Source organism: Molossus molossus, unplaced genomic scaffold, assembly GCF_014108415.1.
Source record: "Molossus molossus isolate mMolMol1 unplaced genomic scaffold, mMolMol1.p scaffold_m16_p_3, whole genome shotgun sequence".
In the NCBI taxonomy this organism is placed as follows: domain Eukaryota; kingdom Metazoa; phylum Chordata; class Mammalia; order Chiroptera; family Molossidae; genus Molossus; species Molossus molossus.
The window spans coordinates 123838164-123860055 of NW_023425366.1; the positions used below are offsets into that span (position 1 = coordinate 123838164).

General features: G+C 46.4%; 2 protein-coding genes and 1 non-coding gene across 4 annotated transcripts; 2 read left to right on the forward strand and 1 right to left on the reverse strand.

Moving 5' to 3' along the window:
• Positions 1-1623: 1623 nt before the first annotated feature.
• KCTD13 (potassium channel tetramerization domain containing 13) lies at positions 1624-18221 on the forward strand. 2 transcript variants are annotated; one of them, XM_036280031.1, is made up of 6 exons: positions 1624-2048; positions 3834-4003; positions 13148-13237; positions 13327-13379; positions 14047-14242; positions 15942-16743. In XM_036280031.1, exons 1-6 carry the CDS (start codon positions 1805-1807, stop codon positions 16176-16178), a joined length of 990 nt encoding a protein of 329 aa, XP_036135924.1. In that variant the 5' UTR covers positions 1624-1804; the 3' UTR covers positions 16179-16743. The 2 variants fall into 2 exon arrangements, with proteins under 2 accessions (XP_036135924.1, XP_036135925.1); XM_036280032.1 differs by lacking the exon at positions 15942-16743 and adding an exon at positions 18132-18221 and having other exon boundaries at positions 1714-2048.
• On the reverse strand, positions 16937-20620 carry ASPHD1 (aspartate beta-hydroxylase domain containing 1). The gene is made up of 3 exons (XM_036280014.1): positions 19664-20620; positions 17798-17911; positions 16937-17122 (listed from the first exon to the last, which is right to left on the reverse strand). The coding sequence occupies exons 1-3, from the start codon at positions 20532-20534 to the stop codon at positions 17013-17015; spliced, it is 1095 nt and encodes a 364-aa protein (XP_036135907.1). The 5' UTR covers positions 20535-20620; the 3' UTR covers positions 16937-17012.
• LOC118643041 lies at positions 17392-17511 on the forward strand. Its single transcript, XR_004961929.1, has one exon. It is a non-coding gene; the product is annotated as a U6atac minor spliceosomal RNA (small nuclear RNA).
• Positions 20621-21892: the final 1272 nt, after the last annotated feature.

The window sequence follows — 21892 nt, forward strand, 5'->3', positions numbered from 1 at the left end:
CAAATGAAACTGTGTCAGAAAGATAAGGGTACAGATTAGAGTAATCGTGAGATACCATGAAGGAAGCGGGTACTCGGCTCAGTTTTAGTAGGCATAAGGATCTATAAGGATGGTGCTGTGCAACGTTGTATCTCCAAAACTTGGCCCAAGGCCAACTGTCATTGATCAGGGACCTGAGAAAATGTTCTAATTGTGAGCAGAAGGAATTAAACAAAGTAGTTCTCGGGAACATAAAACACCACCTTCTCCCCCCACAGTTATACAACTCTGTTTAGTTTTCCCTTCAGCAAATCCCCCTGCCAGACATTAAGCTAGATGATTACATCACATTTCTTACCACACTTTCTCATCAACAACGTGCTTCTATCTCATTTCTTTTCTTTCAGGGTTGGGTATCTCACCATATTAGCTGAGATTCTAACCTTTGCTCAGCTGCTCCAGCCACCCTTCACAGTCTTTCAGCTCCTTAAATACACCAAGCCTGTTCCTGCTTGGGGTCTTTGTATTTGCCCTTCCCTCTGCCTGGAACTCTCTGCCTTCACACCTTGACCTGGCCACTTCTCCTCAGCTTCAGCTCAGTACCACCTCCTCAGAGTCCCTCCATGACAACCTTACCTACACACACCCTGCATGTCCACTCTACTGCCACCTCCCTTGGGAGGCCACTCCCCCTTAGCCTTGTTTTGTTTTGTTTTTTAAAGAGAGTCACTTGTGCTAAGCCCCACATCAGCAAACCAAGACTTAACATCTAACCTAATAGGATCCTCAAGATTTCCAAAGAACGTACAACCTTTAGCCAGTCAACATAGGATGACCTGGTCAGCACTAGTGAGATAATCCCACCCCTCACAGACCCCTTTCCTGTCCCCTTAGGAGGGCCACCTTGCCTGAAGCAATGCATTCTTTGCTAATAATTGCCACTTTTTTCACCCCCTTTCTGCCTTTAGAAACCTTTCACCCTGGCCAGTTTGGCTCAGTGGGACCAAGGGGTTGCAGTTTTAATCCCCAGCCCCAGTGAGTCCTGCGGAAGGCAACCAACTAATGTGAGAGAGAAGAGACACATCGGTTTCTCTCCCTCCGAACTTACCCTCCACTTTATCTAAAAAAAATAAAAATAAAAAAATAACCTTGGGTGAGGAGTAGCAAAAAAATAAATGAAATCTTTTCTGTAGCTTGGGGAGCTCCTTTCTGTTTTCTAGACGGGATGCTGTCTGGTTCATAAATGGTTGAATAAAGCCAATTTGATCTTTAAATTTACTCAGCTGTTTTTTTTTTTAACAGCCTTCTTTAAAAGCTTCCTGTGGTGTCTGTTCACAGCTCCCCTCCGTCCAGAGCGAGGGGCCGGCAAGCGGGATACCTTGCCCAAATCCCTGCTTTTCTGGGCCTCGGTTCTCCCGTCAGGCCTGGGAATCGCCCTGAGAGCCGAAACCCACCCACCTTCCGCCTCGGGCAGGTGGTGGGGCGCCTCCCGCATCTGGTCTCCGCGGTTAACCAGGGGAGCGCACCTCACGCGGCCCAAGCCGCCGCAGCCCACGCGTGACCTCTTGACCAACAGCAGGCCACTGCGCGTGCTCCGCCCTCCGGCCTCGCGAGGTCGGGGACGGCCCTTTGACGCGCCTGCGCAGCTGCTGGGCCGAGCTTCTGGGCGGAGCCGGCGTGGTGGTGCTGACGCCGTGTCTCCGAGTAGCGGCAACGTGTGGGCGTGTTGGCCGAGCCGTCTGGCAGGAGGGTTCGGGTCCCCGAGTCTTTGGGAGCGGCCGGAGGGCGCGGAGGGAGCCCGAGGCCGCCTCCGCCACCACCTGGCATGTCGGCCGAGGCCTCCGGCCCGGCGGCGGCCGAGGCGCTGTCCCTGGAAGTCCCTAAGCCCTGGGGACTCGAGCCTGGCTCCGCCGCCGACGGTCTCAAGCCACAGACCCCGAACAGCAAGTACGTAAAGCTGAACGTGGGTGGCTCGCTGCACTACACTACGCTGCGCACCCTCACGGGACAGGACACCATGCTCAAGGCCATGTTCAGCGGCCGCGCGGAGGTACTCACGGACGCCGGAGGTACTGCGATGCCCTTCCTTGTGCCGTCCTCCATCCTCCGGATCGCCGGCTCCCTTACCCCCTAGTCTTTCATCGCCCGGTGTCTTCTTGTCCCTTCTCACTGCTGTCCAGTCAACCCATTCTTACCTCCTCTGGCCCCCACATGCCACCCCATCTCCCCTTTTTTGTTCATAATCTCCCTCCTCCCCCAATCTTTACTCCCAGCAATAACCCACACTTATGGAACAACCCCCTCTCCAACTCTGCCAGGCACTGTGGTAAGTGATTCAACATGTCACTTGAGAATTTTCATTACCACTCCCACCCAATTCTCTCACCCTTCACTCCTCAGCCCCAAAATCTTGGAGCCAGCCCTGCTGCCAGTAGCATCCTTCAGGCAACCTTCAGCAGTTTTTTCCAACTGCCCAGTCTTTTGTTCCCCTCTCTGTCTTAGCACTGCTAACAACCAGCCTGGAGAATTGGAGGATCTTGTCTGTCTCTGTGTTCCCCCCAATACACTCTAGGAATCCATCTGTTAATGCAGATTGGTAGAAGGAGAAGGCTGCTTTGGGTTTGCCAGGGACACCAGAGTGTAGGGTGGAGAGTTCTCTTTGGCAGATAAACCTTACCTTCTTGGAGTGTTGCATTGAGATTTGGGCCTTAAAAGCTCAAGTGGAACCTTAAAGTTTTGAAGGGGGAAGTCAGAGGGGGTTTAACAGAGATTGTGAGAGCAGGAAAATAAACATGTAGGAGGTGGAGCTCAGTCTTCAAATATCTAAAGGTGAAGAAATTATTTATTCAGTATCTATAAAGTGCCAGTTAGTGCTGGAGATACTTTTTTTTTTGGTAAATGAATCAGAGGAGATTAACCTTATTGAGTTTACTTTTTTGTGGGGGCAGGGGAGAACAATAAGCAAGAAAACATACCAAAAAAAAAAAAAAAAAGGAAAGAAAGAAAGAAGCATGTGCCCTGGCAGGGTATCTGTTGGTTAAAATGTCCTCCCATGCATCAAAAGGTTGCAGGTTCCATTCCTGGTCAGGGCACATACCTCAGTTTTGGGTTTGATCCCCGATCTGGGCACGTAGAGGAGGCAACCAATTGATGTTTCTCACATCAATTTTTCTCTTTCTCTCTCTCTCCCTCCCTTCCTCTCTCTAAACATATCCTCAGGTAAGGATTTAAAAAAAAAAAAAAGGCAAGTAATTGCAGATAGGTAAGTTCTGTGAACAATATAAAGGTTAAAATAGTAGTGAACTTAGATGGTGGGGTAGACATTTTAATTAAACAGAATGGTCAGAATTAACACCAGAGGTTAGAGATTTATTGATAAGGTAATCTATAAGAACTTTCTCATGATTAGAACCTTCTCAATGTAAAACACACTTGGGAAGGAATTAATTCTCTTTGGCTGGATATGTTAAAAAGAAGTCTGGCCCTGGCCCGTGTGGCTCAGTTGGTTGGAGTGTCCTCCCATGCATTGAAAAGTCTTGGGTTCAATTTCGGATCAGGGAACATGCCTGGGTTTCGGGTTCAATCCTAGCCCTAGTGGGAGTGCATGCAAGAGGCAACCAATTGATGCCCCCCCCCCATCTAAAAATCAATTCATTGTTCTCAGGTAAGGATTAAAAAAGGGGGAGCCTATGGAAACACTCATGGGACATGTTTTAACGGCATTTTCTTGGATAAGGTAGAGGCTTGAGAAAAATTCAGGCTTACAGCTTTGGAATCCTTTTTTCATAAAAGTTTAGTAGTTCCAGGGTCCCCAACAAAGCCATCCTTTCTCCTCCCTGTCTCTACCTCACTAGGTTGGGTACTGATAGACCGGAGCGGCCGACACTTTGGTACAATCCTCAACTACCTTCGGGATGGGTCTGTGCCACTGCCTGAGAGTACCAGAGAACTAGGGGAGCTACTAGGTGAAGCACGCTACTACCTGGTACAGGGCCTGATTGAGGACTGCCAGCTGGCACTACAGGTGAGGGTCCCTCCCCCACCTCCTGAGTCCTACTCCTATGCCCATGTCCCTGGGAGAGCTGCTCAAGTAGTTAGATATAAGGACATTAAAAAATAAATAAAAGGAAATATGGGATACTGCCTAGAGAGGCTGCCTCTGGCCTGGCTTTGACTGGCCATGACCCCAGAAATTTTGGGGGTGCTGTCTTCTGCATCCCTGCTGTCTCATGCAGGGCCCCCCTCAACATCTCTATTGCAATGGTTTAATGACTGCTCTCTCTGCTTTCTACCCAGCCAAACTAACTGTTGTACTACCACCTGATTAATTACCCTTAAACATAATCCCAATCTATTCTCCCCTTTGTCCAGAAATCAAATCGTAAATAACTCTTGTGCCTCTAGAAAAAAACGTAACTTTAAACTGGAACATAATGACCTCTGTGATCTGGTTCTATCCTGGCAGGCAACACCCCATCTCACCCCCAGGGGCTCAAAAAATTTTTTTTGCAATGAAATATCATAGAAGCAGGGCCATTCCTAATAAAAAACGGTAGGGAGTTCCAGAGTCCCACCTGCTATGCTTCATTTCTGTGGATCTCTTTGAGTTCTAAGGAGAAGATCTTGGAAAGCACAGACAGGACATATGGGTTACGTGTCACCTCCACAACAGCTAACTGGGTGACCTTGAGTAAGTCGGTTCCTACCTCCAGTATTCTGTCCTCATGTTCCAAAAGATAGGGAAGTGAGAAAAATATATACAATGTAGTGAGTTTTACATAAAGCCTTTTATTGTGTCCTGTTTGACAATGTTAAAAATGTCCTTTCTTTTATGATAATAATGGAGACAATATTAATGGAGACTATAAGGGTTTCTTTTTTTTTTATGTTCTTTATATATTAAAAAGTGGCAACTATGAACAAGTGTCTGTTATCTTGGAGAATACTTCTTCTTGGAATCCAAAAGTATAGAATTCCTTTGGGCTGTATCCATGTTTTTCAAATTTGTGACTGTTATCCCATAGAAAAAATGCATGTCATATACATATCTATACACACACACACACACACACACACACACATTATATAACTGAAACAAGAGTTTTATAAAATGATACTTTCAGTGAAATACACTCTGATATATTGTTTTCTTTCTTTCCCTTTAATGCTGTTTGAGACCCATTAAACTTATTTCATGACCCATTAAACTTATTTCATGACCCATTAATGGGTCACCACTTGCAGTTTAAATGGGATGATTTTGGAAGTGCTTTCCTGAGCTATAGTTTTACATTTGTCTAATGTTATCTCATAACCACTTCTGAATCTAATGTTTTTCTAATGTCATCCACACCCACAGATTCATTCTTGTGTGTCAGGAGTGATTCTGCTATCTGCTTGTGTGTACATCTTGTACCCCTGTTTGACTTTTTTTTTTTTAAATGAGGAAGTTGTGATGCATCCGTGGTCAAAGAGCCAGTAAGCAGCAGAGCTCACATCCAACCATAGGTTATCTGACTTCCAAATACATTGCTTTTTCTTCTGTTCTCCAACTACCTCCTTTCCAGGTTTCCCTGATATCATTCCCATCCCACTTGGCTAGTGTTTGCTTGTTTGTTTGGAGGTTTTTGTTTTTGTTTTTAAGACTTAGGTACAGAATGTTGAGTTCATCATACTTCTTGGTGTGTGGCATTTATCATCATTGGTCTATGCAAATCTTTTTTTATTTTTTTCCTTTATTTTTAATCCCCTGCCCAGTTCCCTTTTCCCCATAGGTACCCCTCCATATGCTTGGATTATGTTTGTATCCTTGAAAAGCTAAAGCTTTGTTTTGTATGCATTTTAAGTTTCCATAAATGACATTGAGTTATGGACCTTGTGTTTTGTTTCTTAATTCAATTAATTCTTTTTTCAAGATCTATTCATGCTTCTCTATGTACATTTATTTCTTTGCTTCTGACTGCTGCACAAGAATCTATGGTATGCATTCACCAAATTCTATTTATGCATTCCCTTGAGGTTGGAAACCTAGATTGCCTCCCCACTTCCTGCCCCCACAAATAGTACCACTGTGAGCATCTTCATATGTGTGTCCTTGTGGGTCCTGGGCCAAGGTTTCTCATGGGAGTGGAATTGCTGGGTCATAGGACACATACAAACAAATTTCAGCAACATCATCAATCAGATTACTCTCCTAAATGGCTGTAGCACTTTACAGTCTTGATCTGCTGTGCTTAAGAGATCTTGTTTCTGCATACCCTCAACAGCACATAGCAAAATCCAGTGTTCTGATTTTGCCAATCTGATTGGTATAGAATGATCTCATTTTAATTTGCATTCCTCTGATTACTAATGAGATCTTTTCATATACTAGCATTTTTGGTTTCCCCTTCTATTCATATTCTTTTTTTACCCCATATATTTATTGATTTTTAGAGAGAGGAAGAGAGAGAGAGAAAGAGAAAGAAACATCAATGCAAGAGAGAAATATTGATTGGTTGCCTCCCATATGCACCTTATCCTGCCCCAACCAGGATGGAACCTGCAACCTAGGTATGTGCCCTGACTGGGAATCGGACCTGAGACCTTTCAATGTACAGGACAGTGCTCCAACCAACTGAGCCACACCATCCAGGGCTGCCTATTCATATCCTTACCAACTTTTCTGCTGAGTTATTATTATTTTTTTTAATCTTTTTCTTGTTGCTTTACAGGAGATCCTTGCATAATTTGGTTTAGTTCCTAGGGAGAATTAAGCCCTGTTACCCTAAAGCATGTATTATGCATAATAAATTTACTTTTCTCCTTTGTATCTACAGTGGTACTATTTACCTACCATCCTTGGGAGAGTTAAGAAAATAGTTACCCAGATTATTTGCTGGGTTTTCAGATTCAGGAGAGGAACCCCGGTTGAAGAAGTCTGTTTCTGATAATTTCTAGTTAGTTTTAGATATTGCCAGTATTTTCTCATAGAATATCACCCGCCTATAGCATCTATTGTTGAATGGGAACACTTGATTTTTTATTGTAAGTAGCCATTTATTATTTTTAAAGTAGTATGTATATATTATATACATTTAGAAAACACAGATAATTAAAAATATAAAAGTATCAAATGTCCTTCCAGGTGTGTGTGTGTGTGTGTGTGTGTGTGTGTGTTTGCCCAAATACAATCATAATGTATGTGCTGTTTGTAATCTGCTTTGTTAATAATTGCCATCTTTCCATGTCAATAAAGTTTTATTTTATCTAATATACAGGGCATACACAATTTCTCCATTCATTCCAGAAATGTCTTTTATAGCTGGTTCCTCTAAATAAGGACCCAGTCTAGATCCTTGCATCATAGCTGGTTATTATGTTCTTCAAGGCTCTTCCAAACCAAAACAGTCCCTTTTTTCTCATGATGCTGACTTGTTAAAGAGACTACCAGTTGTCCTGCACAATTACCCAGTTTCCAAATTTGCCTGGTTGTTTACGTGTTGTAGCATTTGGTTTGTAACACATCCCATTCTGAGTTTTCTATAAACCAAATGGTGGATTTAAAGTCTTGATATTAAACATTTTGGTTAGAATACATTTTAGGTGATTTTATATATTTCATATTGTGTTATATCAAGAAATCCATAATATTGCTAATATGACTTGTCATTAGTGATGCTCAGAATTAGCCCCTTGATTCAGGTGACATTGGTGTGATCCTTCCATTGTAGTTATATCCCCTTGTTGCCAATATAAAGCAATCTGTGTGGTGTTATTTTGGCACTATATGAATGGCCGTTACCTATCAATCACACCAATCCTTAACCCTTACCTGAATAATTTCATTAGGGTTGTAGAATAATTATAATTCTATCATTCCTTCAACATTATTATATGGAGTTATTTGTAAGGTTTCCATTGTCAGCCGGAGAAATTCTTAATGTAGTCAAATTCCTTTTGTTTGTTTGTTTACCTAAAGATGTATTTTTTTAGGATCTTGTTTAAGAAGTTTTTTCCATTCTACATTTGAAAAATAGCTTTATAGTTTTATCTTTTATATATGGTTCTTTTAATCTAAATGGAATTCACTATTGTAAATATGAATTACAGAGGGGTTTAACTCATTTTTGTTCTCCTAAGAGTGAGCTAGTTTTCCCAATGCCATCTATTAAACAATCTGTGCTAGCCAGTGTCCAAAATGGCCACCAAAATTGTCCAAAATTCTTGCCTCCTGTTTAGTCCCCTCCCACACTGAATAGAGCAGACTTATGTAACCAGTAGGATATTGCAGAAATGATAGTGTGTGTCCTTTAAAGCTAAGTCATAAAAGACATTGCTGTTTCTGCCCCTCTCTTCGATCACTCATTCTGGGGGAAGCCAGCTGCCATGTGAGGATACTCACTCAGTCCTAGGGTGATGTCTGCTTGGTGAGGAACTGGAGCCTCCTGCCAACAGCCAGCACAAACTCCCAGTCATATTGTTGAACTATCTCAGAAGCGGATCCTTGAGGCCCAGTCAGGTCTTCAGATAACTACAGCCCTGGCCAACATCTGGACTCCAACTTCATGAGAGACTGTGGGCCAGGACCACCTAGCTAAGCCAATCTCAAGTTCCCCACCTCCAGAAACTGTGTGAGATAATAAATGTTTATTGTTTTAAGCCAATAAGTTTGTAGTAATTTGTTACCTAGCAATAGATAACAGATTTTGGTATCTGGAGTGTGATTTTGCCATAACAAAAACTTAAATTGTGGGAGTGGCTTTAGAACTGGGAAATGGGCAGAAGCTGGAAGAACTTTGAAGAGAGTATTAATAAAAGCCTGAAGAGTTTTAAAGAGTTCATATGTAGGAGTCTGATGACCTTTGAGGAGGCTACAGTGAGGAAAATGTTATTGGAAACTGGTGCAAAGGTGATTCTTGTTACACAGTGGTAGAAGTTTAGCAACACTGCCTCCTGCAGTAATGGAGAAAGAAAATATACTTGATGAATTGGGTGACCCAGCTATAGAGATTTCCAGACAGAATGTTGAAGTTGCCACCAGGTTTCTTGTTGCTTACAGTAAAATAAAAGAGGAGAGGTAAGCTAAAGGAAAAATTGTTGAACAAAAAGGAGGTAGGAGGCACCCTGGGCGGTTTGGCTCAGCAGTTAGAGTGCTGACCTGGGGACTGAAGGGTCTTGGGTTCAATTCCTAGTCATGGCATGTACCTAGGTTGCAAGTTTGATCCCCACCTTGGAGAGGGTCATGTGGGAGGCAACCAACTGATGTCTCTCTCACATTGATGTTTCTCTCTCTGCCTCTCCCCCTTCGTCCCTTCCACTCTCTCTAAAAATCGATGAAAAAATACCCTCGGATGAGGATTAAAAACAAAAATAAAATATAAAACAAAAAGGAGCCAGGAATTATTGGGTTTGAAAATCCCCAGCCTTTACAGATAACAAATGGCTTCTAGGCAAAGATCAAATACAGGGTATTTTCAGTAAAACATGATCTAAAGATGAAGCGGAGAATGTGATTGTAAAATCTTTTGATAAAATCTCAAAAATATCCAAGAAGATACCTCAGAGAATCATTTAATCAAATAATAGTGCATCTAAGAAGCTTAAAGATATTGTTCCCCAGCAGTCTGAGCACAAGCCCAAAGTAGAGAAGAGTTTATTTCACAGAGATTTGTGTGTGTGGCTTTTGCCTAATGAAGTGAACCCCAAGACTCACAAGACACTCAATAAATTTTTAAGAAAATTCTGTTGGCAGAGATACTGAAAGGGACAGAGACAATACAAGAGGAGAAGAGGACTTTAGACCCCCAAAGTTCTACAAGCAGGAAGGACGCTAAGGAAACAGTGGAGCTGCAAGCATGGACTGTCTTTCATGGAAAAGGAAGGATGACTCAGGGCAGATCCAAGAGCCATAGAGAATTATTTTGGGGCAAGAATAGGCATCAGAGAGCTCCCAACATTTGTCCAACTGGATTCCAGAAATTCCATGAAGCAGTGACTTCTAGGTGCCTTCTGTCCCGACCCACCCTTTTGAACAAGAATGCCCTAGTGAGTTCCTGGGTGCCTGCTCCACCACTATGTATTGGGTATATGGAAGAGACAACTTGTCCTAGTTCGCAGGTAAATGTAGATCAAGAGTAAATGTACTTAAGTAGCTATAGTTAAGGAGCTACACCCAAGAAGCCTCATCTGATTTAGATGACAAGAGTCTGTACTTCAAGCTGATGCTGTAATGAGATGAGACTTTGGGGGATCATTGGAGGGGGTGAGTGTGTTTTGCATATGGGAGGGATTTGAATCACTGGGAGCCAGCCTCCAAGGCAGGCTTCAATAATTTTTGTTTTCAGTATTCATTCTTTGTGAAGTTTCCTCCCATACTGAGTAGGGCTGACAAAACTAGGTCATAAAAGACAATGAGGCCCTGGCCGGTTTGGCTCAGCGGTTAGAGCGTTGGCCTGTGGTCTGGAGAGACCCGGGTTCGGTTCCCGCTAAGGGCACGTACCTCGGTTGCAGTTTGTCCCCGGCCCTGGTCGGTCGTGTGGGTGGCAGCCACTCGATGTGTCCCTTTCACGTCGATGTTTCTCTCTCTCTCTCTCCCTCCCACTCTATCTGTACAAAAATTGCAAAAATGTCCTCGGGTGAGGATAAAAAAAATAAAAAAAAAATTAAAAAGACAATGAGGACTGCCCTAGCTGGTTTGACTCAGCATTTAGAGCATTGGCCCTCAGACCTAAGAGTCACTGGTTCGATTACTGGTCAAGGGCATATACCTCTGTTGCAGATTTGATACCCAGCCCCCGTTAGGGTCATGCAGGAGGTAATCAATCAATATGTCTCTCTTACATTGATGTCTCTCTCTTTCTTCCCCCTCCAACTTTATCTAAAAATCAATGGAAAAATATCCTCAAGTGAATATTAAAAAAAATAAATAAAGACATTGAGGCCTCCACCTTGCTCTCTTTGGAATTATTTGCTTTGGAGAAGCCAGCTGCCATGTTATGAGGACACTCAAGCAACCCTATGGAGGGGTCCAAGTGATAGGGATCAGATGTTTCCAGCCAGTAGCCAGCCTAACTTGCCAGCCATATGAACAAGCTTCCTCAGAAACAGATCCTCCAGACTCAGTCAGTCATGCCTTCAGATTACTGCAGCCCCAGCTGAACCTGGCTGACTTGACTATAATCTCATGAGAGACCCCATGCCAGAACCCCCCGGTTAAGCCATTCATGAATTCCTGACCCACAGAAACTGAGAAATATTGATTGTTGCTTTAAATTGCTAAAGTTTGGAACAATTTGTTACACAGCAATAATCAATACATACTCCATACTTTCCCCATTGATTTGTGGTGTCTTCTTTTTATTTTACTTTTTATTTTTGTTACAGATGTTTCTCCTTTTTTACCCCATTGACACCCTCCTCCCTATCCCCTCCCACCCCGTCCCCGGTTTTGTTGTCCATGTCCATTGGTTATGCATACATGCATATAAGTTCTGTGGTTTATCTCCTCCCTCCATGTCTTCTTTTTAAATATCAGTTCTCATATATATATCAGTCTGTTTCCAAGCTCTCTATTGTGTTCCATTATTTTTGCTTATCCCTTCACCAACACTACACTGTTTTCATTATTATAGCTTTGTAGGATATATTATTTTATTTTCTTAATCCTCACCCAAGGATATTTTTTCCACTGATTTTTAGAGAAATGGAAGGGAGGGAGGGAAGTGGGGGGGAGGGAGGGAGGGAGAGGGGGAGAGAGAGAGAGAGAGAGAGAGAGAGAGGAGAAAGATTGATTGGTTGCCTCCCAACTGGGGATAGAGATTGGACCTGCAACCCAGATATATACCCTTGATCTGGAATCGAATCAGCAACCCTTCAGTGCCTGGGCTGATGCGCTGATGCACTAACAACTGAGCCTCACCAGCCAGGGCTGTAGGATATTTTAATATTTGGTAGAACTGGTCTTTCCTCTTGCCTCTTTTTATTTTTAATGATTTTATTGATTTAAGAGAAAGAGAGAAACATTGGCTGCCTCCTGGCCTCCTGCATGCCCCTTACTGGGGATTGAGCCTGAAACCCTGGGCATGTGCCCGGACCCAGAATCAAAACGGTGGCCTCTCACTTCACGGGATGACACTAACCTGAGCCACACCAGCCAGGCTGTCTTTTGGCTGTTTTTTAAATTGACCTAAATAATAGTAGATTTTACTCCATATTAATGTCAAAAAAATTTTTATGAGTGTCTCAAAAATGTTTTTATGAGTGTCTCAAAAATTTTTTTGGAATTTGTGTTAGAACTGCACATCTAGTTTTTAGGTTGGTGAAGGAGGTGAAGGAATTTTGGCATGAAGATTCTAGAAGACAGAGAAGAGGAAAGAAGCCTGTGTATCTGGTTCTGGTTCTGCTTCCCACCCAGCCAGGTTCATTAATTTAACAGATACTTACTAGGCATCTTTTTTTTTTTCTTTTGATCCTCACCAAAGGATATTTTCCCATTAATTTTCAGATTGAGTGGGAGTGGGGGGCAGGGGGAGACATTGATTGGTTGCCTTCCACATGACCCCAACAAGGGCTGGGAATCACATCTGCAACCCAGGCACGTGCCCTTGACCAGGAATCGAACCCGTGACCCTCTGGTCCTCTGGCCAATGCTCTAACTGCTGAGGCAAACCGGCCAGGGCCTGAGCATCTTTTGTACACTAGGCACTTGTCACCTCGATCGGAAGAGACAGACCATTAGCAAATAAACCAAAAACTGAGAAAATGTGAGGAACTAAGTCTATGAAGAAAGGGAACTGATGCTGTGAAAAGGAAGTAGAGGAGGCTGCTTAGGGAGGAGGACTAACACCCTCTGAAGGGCACTATTTGAGTTGAGATCTGAATGGTACGGAGGAGCCAGCTCTCCAAACAACTGAGTGCAGACTGTTTCTGGTAGTGGAAACAGCAAAGGGCTAGGTGGGCACAACCTGGATGTTCCCCACAACAGGCCATCAGTGGGGCTGAAGCCCAGCAGGCAGGGGAGATGGGTAAGGACAAGATCACAGACGTCGGATGCTGCAGAGCCTTGTGGACGACCAAGGAGTCTGGATTTTTCCCCAAAGGCAGCAGGCAGCTTTTGAAGGCTTTTAAGTGAGTGAGTGAGTGAGTGACCTTTGGTTTTACTGTTAACTACCTACTGCTTCTTCTCCAGCAAAAAAGAGAGAACCTGTCCCCGCTGTGCCTCATCCCCATGGTGACATCTCCCCAGGAGGAGCAGCAGCTCCTGGCCAGCACCTCCAAGGTGAGGCCCCTGAGCCCTGCAGGGTGGAGGTTGGGGACCTCTCCCTGCAGCCTGAGCCGCAGCCTTCTCCATCCTGTCTCCCCCAACAGCCCGTGGTGAAGCTCCTGCACAACCGCAGTAACAACAAGTACTCCTATACCAGGTGACTGCCGTGGGGCTAGGGAGGTGCACTGGGTGGAATCTGGGCTCAAGACAGCCCTGCTCCTGGCCCACGGGGGAGGGCTGTGTCCACACAGAGGGATGAGAGAGTGCCTGCCTGAATGGGAATTCCAGCTCTGCCACTTACCCACTGGGTACTTCAGACAGGTCATTTTCACTTCTGAGCTTCAGTTTTATCAGTAAACTGGGGTTCTGATGAGGATTAGATAATAATGACTAGCATTTACTAAGTGCTAATTTTATAACCGGCGTTACTCTAAGTGCTTTACATGCATATATTAACTCACATAATCCTCCCAATTGTTTGAGAAAGGTGATCTCCATTTCACAGCTAATGAAATGGAGGCACCAAGAAGTACAGTAAATTGCCTGGTTTCTCCCAGTTAAAAAGTGGTGGAGCTAGGATGCCAGGTGACACAGCCTGACTCCAGAGACTGCACAGGTGGCCACTCTGCTATGCTGGGATTTGCTCTGCTAATTCTACTTCCTTGCTAAGGCCTGCTTGGCCTGGCACCAGGGGAGGAGGAAGCTCCCTGCTAGGCACCAAACCCCTTGGCAGGACCAGAGTGCTGGGTATATGGGCCCTATGCTGGGGGGAACAGAGGGAGGGAAGCCAGTTGTGCTGAGGACTTCTGGCCCCTGGTCTTCAGCACTTCAGATGACAACCTACTTAAGAACATCGAGCTGTTTGACAAACTGGCCCTGCGCTTCCATGGGCGGCTGCTCTTTCTCAAGGATGTACTGGGGGACGAGATCTGCTGCTGGTCTTTCTACGGACAGGGCCGCAAAATCGCCGAGGTGTGCTGCACCTCCATTGTCTATGCCACGGAGAAGAAGCAGACCAAGGTCAGAAGGGGTTCAGAGCCTGGTCAGGGAGGGCTGTGGTGGTTGGCAGGTCCAGGACCCTGGACAAAGGCAAGTGAGCAGGTCAGGCAGAGGAAAAGTTCATCACTGAGATTCAGGAGCCAGAGTTCCAAGTTCTGGGGTCGTAACTGTAAATCCTGATGTCATACTATCTAGCCTCTGACGTTCCTACCCACCTGGTCTCTTCTGACCTTTATATGAAGGATGTGTCTCAGATACACAAGATCTTGCAAGTCTTTAAGTACCCAATGCTGTTTCACACCTCCCCAACTTCGCACACATTATTCCTTTTTCTTGGGGTTATATTTCCTCATCCCTGTCTGCCTGATGAATTTGTGCTTAATCTTTAAGACCCAAGCCAAGCATCACTTTCTCTGAGACACTTTCACTCAAGAAATTCCACTCTAACAACCCCAGACAAAGTTGGTATACTTGTTTCTTAGCTAAACATGGTGTTTATTGTAGTCAGGATGGTGAGGGTGGTGAGGAGGGGTTTACTTCAGTAGTAAGGTGTTAGCTCCTTGAGGGTAGGGCTGTATATTTTTCCCCCTATTTCTGTAGCACTAGTGGAAGCTAGTAGAAGAGTTTCTCACACAATGAAAGCTAGGAAACATTTGTTGAATGCATGAATGAATGATTCAGCTTTCAAGAAGCTTCCTCTGTTGTTGGGAACATAGGAAGATAAACCGATAATTAAATGTAGCTTGTTAAGAGTTACATTATTTATATTTCTCCAAGGAACACAGTCACCTTTTTGCTTCATCCCTTTATACTCTCTCTCCATCACTGTCGTTACATTGGCCGTGCTGCTGATGTTCAAATAATACACTGAGCCCACTCTTGCCCCGGAGCTTTTACACTTGCTATTGCCTCTTTGCAGACTGTTCTTCTAGTTACCCACCTGGCTCCCTCCCTTCCTCCTCCTTTGGCCATTGGTCAAGTGTCATCTCAGTAAGGCCTTCTCTGAACTCCCTCCTATAACATTCCTGGCATGACCATCCCCATCCCTTTTCCTGCTAATGTTTTTTTTCCATAACATTTGTGATCATCTGACAGTTTGTATTTTATTAAATGTATGTCTGTGTCGCCCTGGCCGGTTTGGCTCAGCAGTTAGAGCGTTGGCCTGCGGACCGGAGAGTCCTGGGTTCAGTTTCCACTAAGGGCATGTACTTCAGTTGCAGTTTGTCTTCAGCCCCTGTTGGGGTCGTGTGGGTGGCAACCACTCGAAGTGTCTCTCTCACGTCGATGTTTCTCTCTCTCTCTCCTCCCTTCTCTCCCACTCTATCTGAAGATAAATGCAAAAATTGGGTGAGGATAAAAAAAAATTAAATGTATGTCTGTGTCTTCCCCCTAGAATGTAAACTTCCTGTGGATAGACACTTTGTCTGTTTTGTTCACTGCTACAGTCCCAGCGTCTAGAACACTTGGTACAGTGCGGTCATTCAGTAAATATTTGTCTAATGAAAGAATCTACCAAGAGACTTGGTAGCAGAGGAGAGAAAACAAATAACTGGACTTTGTGACTTTGCTAAGTAAAGAAACTGCAAAGAGTACAGTCCAGGCCAAAGAACCTGTGACTACAAAGAGTAGGAGGTGTGCCAGTACAGGAGCAGCTGGAGGAAAGGGGTCGCTCTGTGGCTGGACCAGAGGATGGGAGCTGGGGGTTGCTGGCCTTTTGCAGGTGGAATTCCCAGAGGCCCGGATCTTTGAGGAGACCCTGAACATCCTGATCTACGAGACTCCCCGGGGCCCAGACCCAGCCCTCCTGGAGGCCACAGGGGGTGTAGCTGGAGGTGGTGGGGCAGGCCGAGGGGAGGATGAGGAGAACCGAGAGCACCGTGTCCGCAGGATCCATGTCCGACGCCACATCACCCATGACGAGCGCCCTCATGGCCAACAGATTGTCTTCAAGGACTGATCTTGACCTTTCTGCTTGTTTCCCTTCTGCCACTGGGACGCAGTCCCTCTTTCTTTTCTTCCCCTTCCCACACCTTTGCCCCGGCTTTGCTGGCCAAGTCGTGGGTCATCCTTCTGTCCCTTTATTGCATGGTACAGTTCACTTTGGCCCTTCTCCATTCATTCTCACTACACTGCTAATAACATGGTACATTCCAGACCCTTCCCACAGTCAGAGCCCTTCGGAAGGCCTACATTCAATTCCTCATCACCATCTTTGCCCTGCTAGCTTCCCTTATAAGCTGGTTTAAAATGATTTAGAATCCCCTTTCTCTTTTTTTAGTACATTATATATGTATGCCAAAGTGTCAGCCCTTAATAACACCCTTCACATTCTGAGCTGCCTCCCAACCATTGTGCAGGGTAGTTTGCCTCCCTCTTTCCCTTACCATTCTCCCTACCTCCTTAACTTTGTATTAGGCCAACCTGGGCCTGCACCAGCTCAGCTATCTTCTCAGTCTGTTTCATATTATTTATTATTTTAATTTTCTATTAAATTATTGAAATAAAGTTGAATTGAGGATCTGGTGCTAACTCCTATGGTGAGGGCCAGAGAGCTGGCTTGTGTTAAGGAGGTACCTAGCTCATTGGATGGGAGAAGACATGCGCCCCTGCCCTGGGACTGGTAGCTGGGAAGAAAGTAGTCAGGAGTTAGAGGATTTAAGATCTGTATTTTGATGTCCACTAGCCAGTTCCCACCCTCAGCCCCATCCCACCTCCTGCAGTGGAGAGGAGGTCCTGGCTACCATGCAAGCCATCCCTGAGTGCAGCATTTCTCCAGCCCAGATGACTTCCTTCAAGGGTCTGGTGCAAAGACAAAGTCGAGAGCCTGGCGCTCAGCCCCAGCCACATTGGGATGCCAAAGGTCCACGATGAAAACCACTCGAGGCCCATCTTCAGGGGAGCCTAGGGTACATGGGAATGGAGACAGGAGTGTAGCTGACATTAAGTACTTATATGCCAGAGCACTCACCAAATACTAAAAAAAAAAAAAAAGCAAACACTTTGTAAGTAAATGTCAGGCACTGTTCTAACCCCTTATGTGCATTAACTCTTAATCATCAAAACAAACTATGAGGTAGTACCATAGTTATTTCTATTTTATACAAAGTAACAGGCACAAAGAGATTAAATAACTTGCCCAAGTTCATATAGCTAGTAAATGCCAGAGGTATGTGTTATATGAAAAAAGAGGCTAGCAGTCCCCTTGACAAGGGTGGAAGAGGCCCTCAGGCCCAACAACACATGTGCAGTTAAGGCATTGCCATCTATTTGGTGGCATCTAACCATCTTAAGTGCCAGAGGTAGCACAGGAACTCAGGTGGTCCAGGCCCAGGGTCTTGTGCTGTTAACCACTTTGCTACTTACATTAATTTATTTAATCCTTCAGTCACCTGATCAAGAAAGCAATTTCTCTATTTCACAGATGATTGGAAAAGTTACGTGACTTGCTCAAGGTTATGTATCTGGAAAATGGTGGTGCTGAGATAGGAAGCCAGTGGGCCTGATTCTGCAGCCATTCATCTATTTCCCTTCACTCTTAGTCCCTTGTTTCTCCCAGCAGAATGGGAACCCCATTACCATTATGAGCCACTGTGTGCAGGAAGGAGTCATCCACCAGTAGACAGTGTCCCTCAGCCCAGCACTGGGGCTCACCCCCAACCACCAGCTCACAGCCAGGGGGGATCTTCAGACCTGTGGAAGAAGACCCAGGCATTCAACATTTCTGCTTACATGGAAAGGGCCCATCCCACTCAGTCAAAAAGCAGACTGAGGGTCTTAAACTCCAGGTTCTATGGTGGTTCCTCCTTGCTCTCTGGAGTGGACCAGAATATATTATAAAGCAATACTGGCTGAAAGAAGTGCTAGGAGATATAGGGAAATGCAGTGCAAGGCACAATCTATTCTGTTTCAGAGAAAAGGGAAGGCTTCCTGGAGGAAGTGGCATCTCCTGGACTTCTGACAATTTAACTCAAGAACCTACTATGTGCTGGGCCTTCCATCCCTATGAAATATAAAACTAATGACTCAGTCCTTGCCCAGGGATCACACAGTAGAGTACTGTGAGAAAACTGAGCAGCCACTTCAAATGATGAGGAATAAGAAGACATCCCAGTCCTGGCTGGTTTGGCTCAGCGGTTAGAGCGTCGCCCTGCGGTCCAGAGAGACCCGGGTTCGGTTCCCGCTAAGGGTGCGTACCTCGGTTGCAGTTTGTCCCCCGGCCCTGGTTGGTCGTGCGGGTGGCAGCCACTTGATGTGTCCCTTTCATGTCGATGTTTCTCTCTCTCTCTCTCTCTCTCTCTCTCTCCCTTCCTGCCCCCCTCCCTCCCTCTTTCTGCCCCCCCCCCCACTCTATCTGAACAAAAAAATGGAAAAATGTCCTCGGGTGAGGATTAAAAAAAAGAAGAAGAAGAAGACATCCCAGAGGAGGTGTGACACTTGAAAATACGAATCCTGAAGGCAAAGTAGGAGTTTTCCAGGAGGTGATAAAATGATAAAGGTAAAGAAAGACATTTTAGGTTAAGGGTGTAGCATAAGGGTGGTGTCTGCCAGGATTAGCTAGAAGGCTAATTTTTTAGAGGATGGCGGGAGGGAAGGCAAGGAAGGGAACAGATGGGAGATGAGAGAAAGGATCTAGACTTGATCCTGAGGCAGTGTGCTTCAAAGTGGAGGATACAGGTAGCACAGCAAGGTCATGGAATTAAATAATCAGAAAAATGATTTCTTTTCCATTTTCTCTCAATCTTTAAAACATCAGAAAGAAAATCTCAGTGTGGTGCTCCATGACATTAACATCCCACTAACATTGCTCCCTTCTAAATGAAGATAGTGGCCCTGGCCTGCTCAGCGGTTGGAGCGTCGACCTGTGGACTGGAGAGTCCTGGGTTCGGTTTCCGCTAAGGATACATCCCCGGCCCCAGTTGGGGTCGTGCAGGAGGCAGCCATTCAATGTGTCTCTCACATTGATGTTTCTCTCTCTCTTCCCCCCTCTCTCCCTCCTGCTCTACCGGAAGCTAAATGCAAAAATGTCCTCAGGTGAGGATAAAAAAAAAAACTAAATGAAGAGAGTGTAGGCCTCAGTCTCGGAGAGACTAGAGTATATAGCCAAAAATTTTAAAGCCTTTTTTTTTTTTCAGTTTAAATTTGTTTTTATGAGTACTTTCTATTTAGGACAAGTAATAACTGATTATCATTGTTCTATAAAAATCCCTTTTACATAAGTGGGGGGAGTCCATATGAAGAAACAGTACAGGTGGTAAATGACTATGGCAAAGCTTATGAAGATGGTTTGCAGATAACTGAAGCTCAGGAAATGCTGCTGCTGTAGGCAACTGGTTGTAGTGGAAGATTTCTGAGAAGAGAGAGGCATGATCAGAAGCACAGTGAGACAGCTCTGGTGGCAGAGAAAAGAGGCAAGGAGATTGTCTGCAGGCATCATCTACTTACCCAGATGGCACCTGACCCGGGCATTCGTGGGCCCACAGCAACCTTCAAGCCGGGCCCCCGGAAGGAGGACAGAAAAGCCAGCATTGCCAAAGGTGTTGGCATTCATGAAGCTCCGCAGCCCCCTCAGTGCCCGATAGGCCCCAGGGCACCGGCGACAGTTGTTGGGTTGGCATCGGCCTGCTTGGTATAGCAGGAGCTGGTAGCACCCAGGAGCCAGGGGAGGGGACCAGCCCTGAGGCAGAGGGGTAGTCCCTGAGAAATCCCAGTTCACAGCCCCAAAGTCCCGCAAAATAGCAGGGAAGCTGCTTTCCAGGAGCTCCACATCATGTCGCTGGGCATCCCGTGGCACGAAGGGCACTGAGGGCAGGTCTGGCAGGAAAAGCAGGCCTGGGCGCTGAATGCCCAGGACCCCTGGACTTCCCCCAGGGCCTGGGCCACCCTGAGCTGCCCGCCTCACCCTACCCATCCCTGCCCAAGAGTAACGCCTGGCGTAGGCCCGAAGGCGACGACTCACTAGACCTTCTATCTGAGGTCCTTCCCCAGACTCCCCAGAGCTCCCTAGGCTTGACCTGCCAACCTCAGAGCATCCCCCAGGCCCACCACTGACACCCCCAGCCCGACTCCCAACAGCCAGGGCCTGCATGTCTTGGGAGCCCAAGCGGTAGCAGTACCAGAGGAAAAGGGAAGTGAGGGCTCCAAAGAGCAGGGTGAAGGCTGAGGAGGCCAGGGGCAACGGCCATGTGGAAATGATGGGCAGGGAGGCCATGGCCAAGAGGCCTGGGGCATCTTCCAGACCCCAGTTCCCCTGTACCCTCAGTTCTTCCTCTATGGCTGATCCCTGATTACCCCCTGGGCTGTTTCCCTTCCACATTTCCACTCTGTGTTCTCTCTCCTTCAGAGGTCTTCTCTCCACCTTGTATCTCCCTCTTTCTCCCCTCTTTCATGTACCTTTAACCCTCCTTTCCCTTTCTTTTCTTCTCCCTCTCTCTCCTCTCTCTTACTTCTTCTTTCTCACCCTCTGCCTCTCCTTTCCCCACCTCTGTCTCTCCTTCTCCTTTCTTCTCTCCTCCCTTCACCCCCCACCCCCACCCCCGCCTCTTTCCTTCTTTCTTCCCTGGACAGCAGTTCCTACCCCGCCTGGATCCACAGCCCTGGGGACCTGCAATCAGTCGTCCTCCGCAGCAGCTTTTCTCCTTTCTCCCACCTCTCTCCTCCCTGCCCTCTATTCTCATTCGACCGACCAGCGGGTTTTCTCTCTCTCGCTCTTTCTCCCCTACTCGCTCCTTCCCTGGCTCCCACACATCCTGACGTCACTCCTCCCTACAGTAGTCTTCTCAGCTTAGCTACCCCAGCCCCTGCCCAGAGGCAGCGGCAACTCAGCCAGTGGGGGGGTTGGGGGGGGGCGCGAGGTGGTCCGTCTCCGGATTTCCCTCTCCCCGGACCCCAAACGGGGCGCCAAGTGAGGCGCCAGGGGCAAATTGCCAATCTCTAGCTGCCCCGCATTGCGAAAAGAAGAGGCAGGGCTTGGGGCGGGACAAACCAAGGGGCGGGGCGAGCGCCGCAGACTGCGGATTGGGACGCCGCGGCCTGTCCTTGGGTCTGCAGAACCCTAGACCGGTCAGCCTGGGCCTCCTTCTCCCACTTCGCTTTCACAGGAGCCAGCCCCAGGGGGGAGCCTGATTCATAGCGAAGGCGCCTTCAGCCAATCATCCACAGCGCTGGGGGCGTGGCCCACAAGGCGGGGCCGGGAAGAGCTGTCCGCGCGCTGGTGGTGCTGAAAAAAGCGCTTCAGAGGCGTTATGAGAGAGGCCAGAAATAAAAAATCAAAGTTGAAACCCCCTGCCAGCTGGCCGGGCTCAGGTTGTATGTAAGAGGAGGGGTCTCTCCTCTCCAGATACCAAATTGTTATCCCTTAGACTTCTCCAAAACGTGGAAACTTGCCATTCTCCTAGAGGAGGGGAAAGCCCATTACACATGAGCTTCTGCAGAAAGGAAGAAGTCTCATGGCAGGAGGAGTGAGGGGTCTGGACATGGGCAGGGGCACACTGAAGGCTGAGCAAGCACGAACCCATCTGTGCCGCCCCTGGGCACCCTGGGAAGAGGAGATTCAGATTCCAGATGTTGCTGTAACTGCGGTGAGAGGGGCTGTAATTATTGCTGGGACCAGAGAGTTTCCTTTGCCTCCCCTAGGGGCCGCGGGGAGTGAGGATTATGGCCCTGGCTCGTATG

What these genes read in the sequence shown, in the direction of transcription:
- ASPHD1 (XM_036280014.1), bottom strand. Translation starts at nt 20,534, where the DNA reads ATGTGGAAGGGAAACAGCCCAGGGGGTAATCAGGGATCAGCCATAGAG. An exon ending in CCGGGTCAGGTGCCATCTGG is followed by an intron (nt 17,912 to 19,663) that starts GTAAGTAGATGA and finishes CTTCTTCCACAG; the next exon opens with GTCTGAAGATCCCCCCTGGC. An exon ending in GCACACAGTGGCTCATAATG is followed by an intron (nt 17,123 to 17,797) that starts GTAATGGGGTTC and finishes CATGTACCCTAG; the next exon opens with GCTCCCCTGAAGATGGGCCT.
- KCTD13 (XM_036280031.1), top strand. Translation starts at nt 1,805, where the DNA reads ATGTCGGCCGAGGCCTCCGGCCCGGCGGCGGCCGAGGCGCTGTCCCTG. An exon ending in ACTGCCAGCTGGCACTACAG is followed by an intron (nt 4,004 to 13,147) that starts GTGAGGGTCCCT and finishes CTTCTTCTCCAG; the next exon opens with CAAAAAAGAGAGAACCTGTC. An exon ending in CGGAGAAGAAGCAGACCAAG is followed by an intron (nt 14,243 to 15,941) that starts GTCAGAAGGGGT and finishes GGCCTTTTGCAG; the next exon opens with GTGGAATTCCCAGAGGCCCG.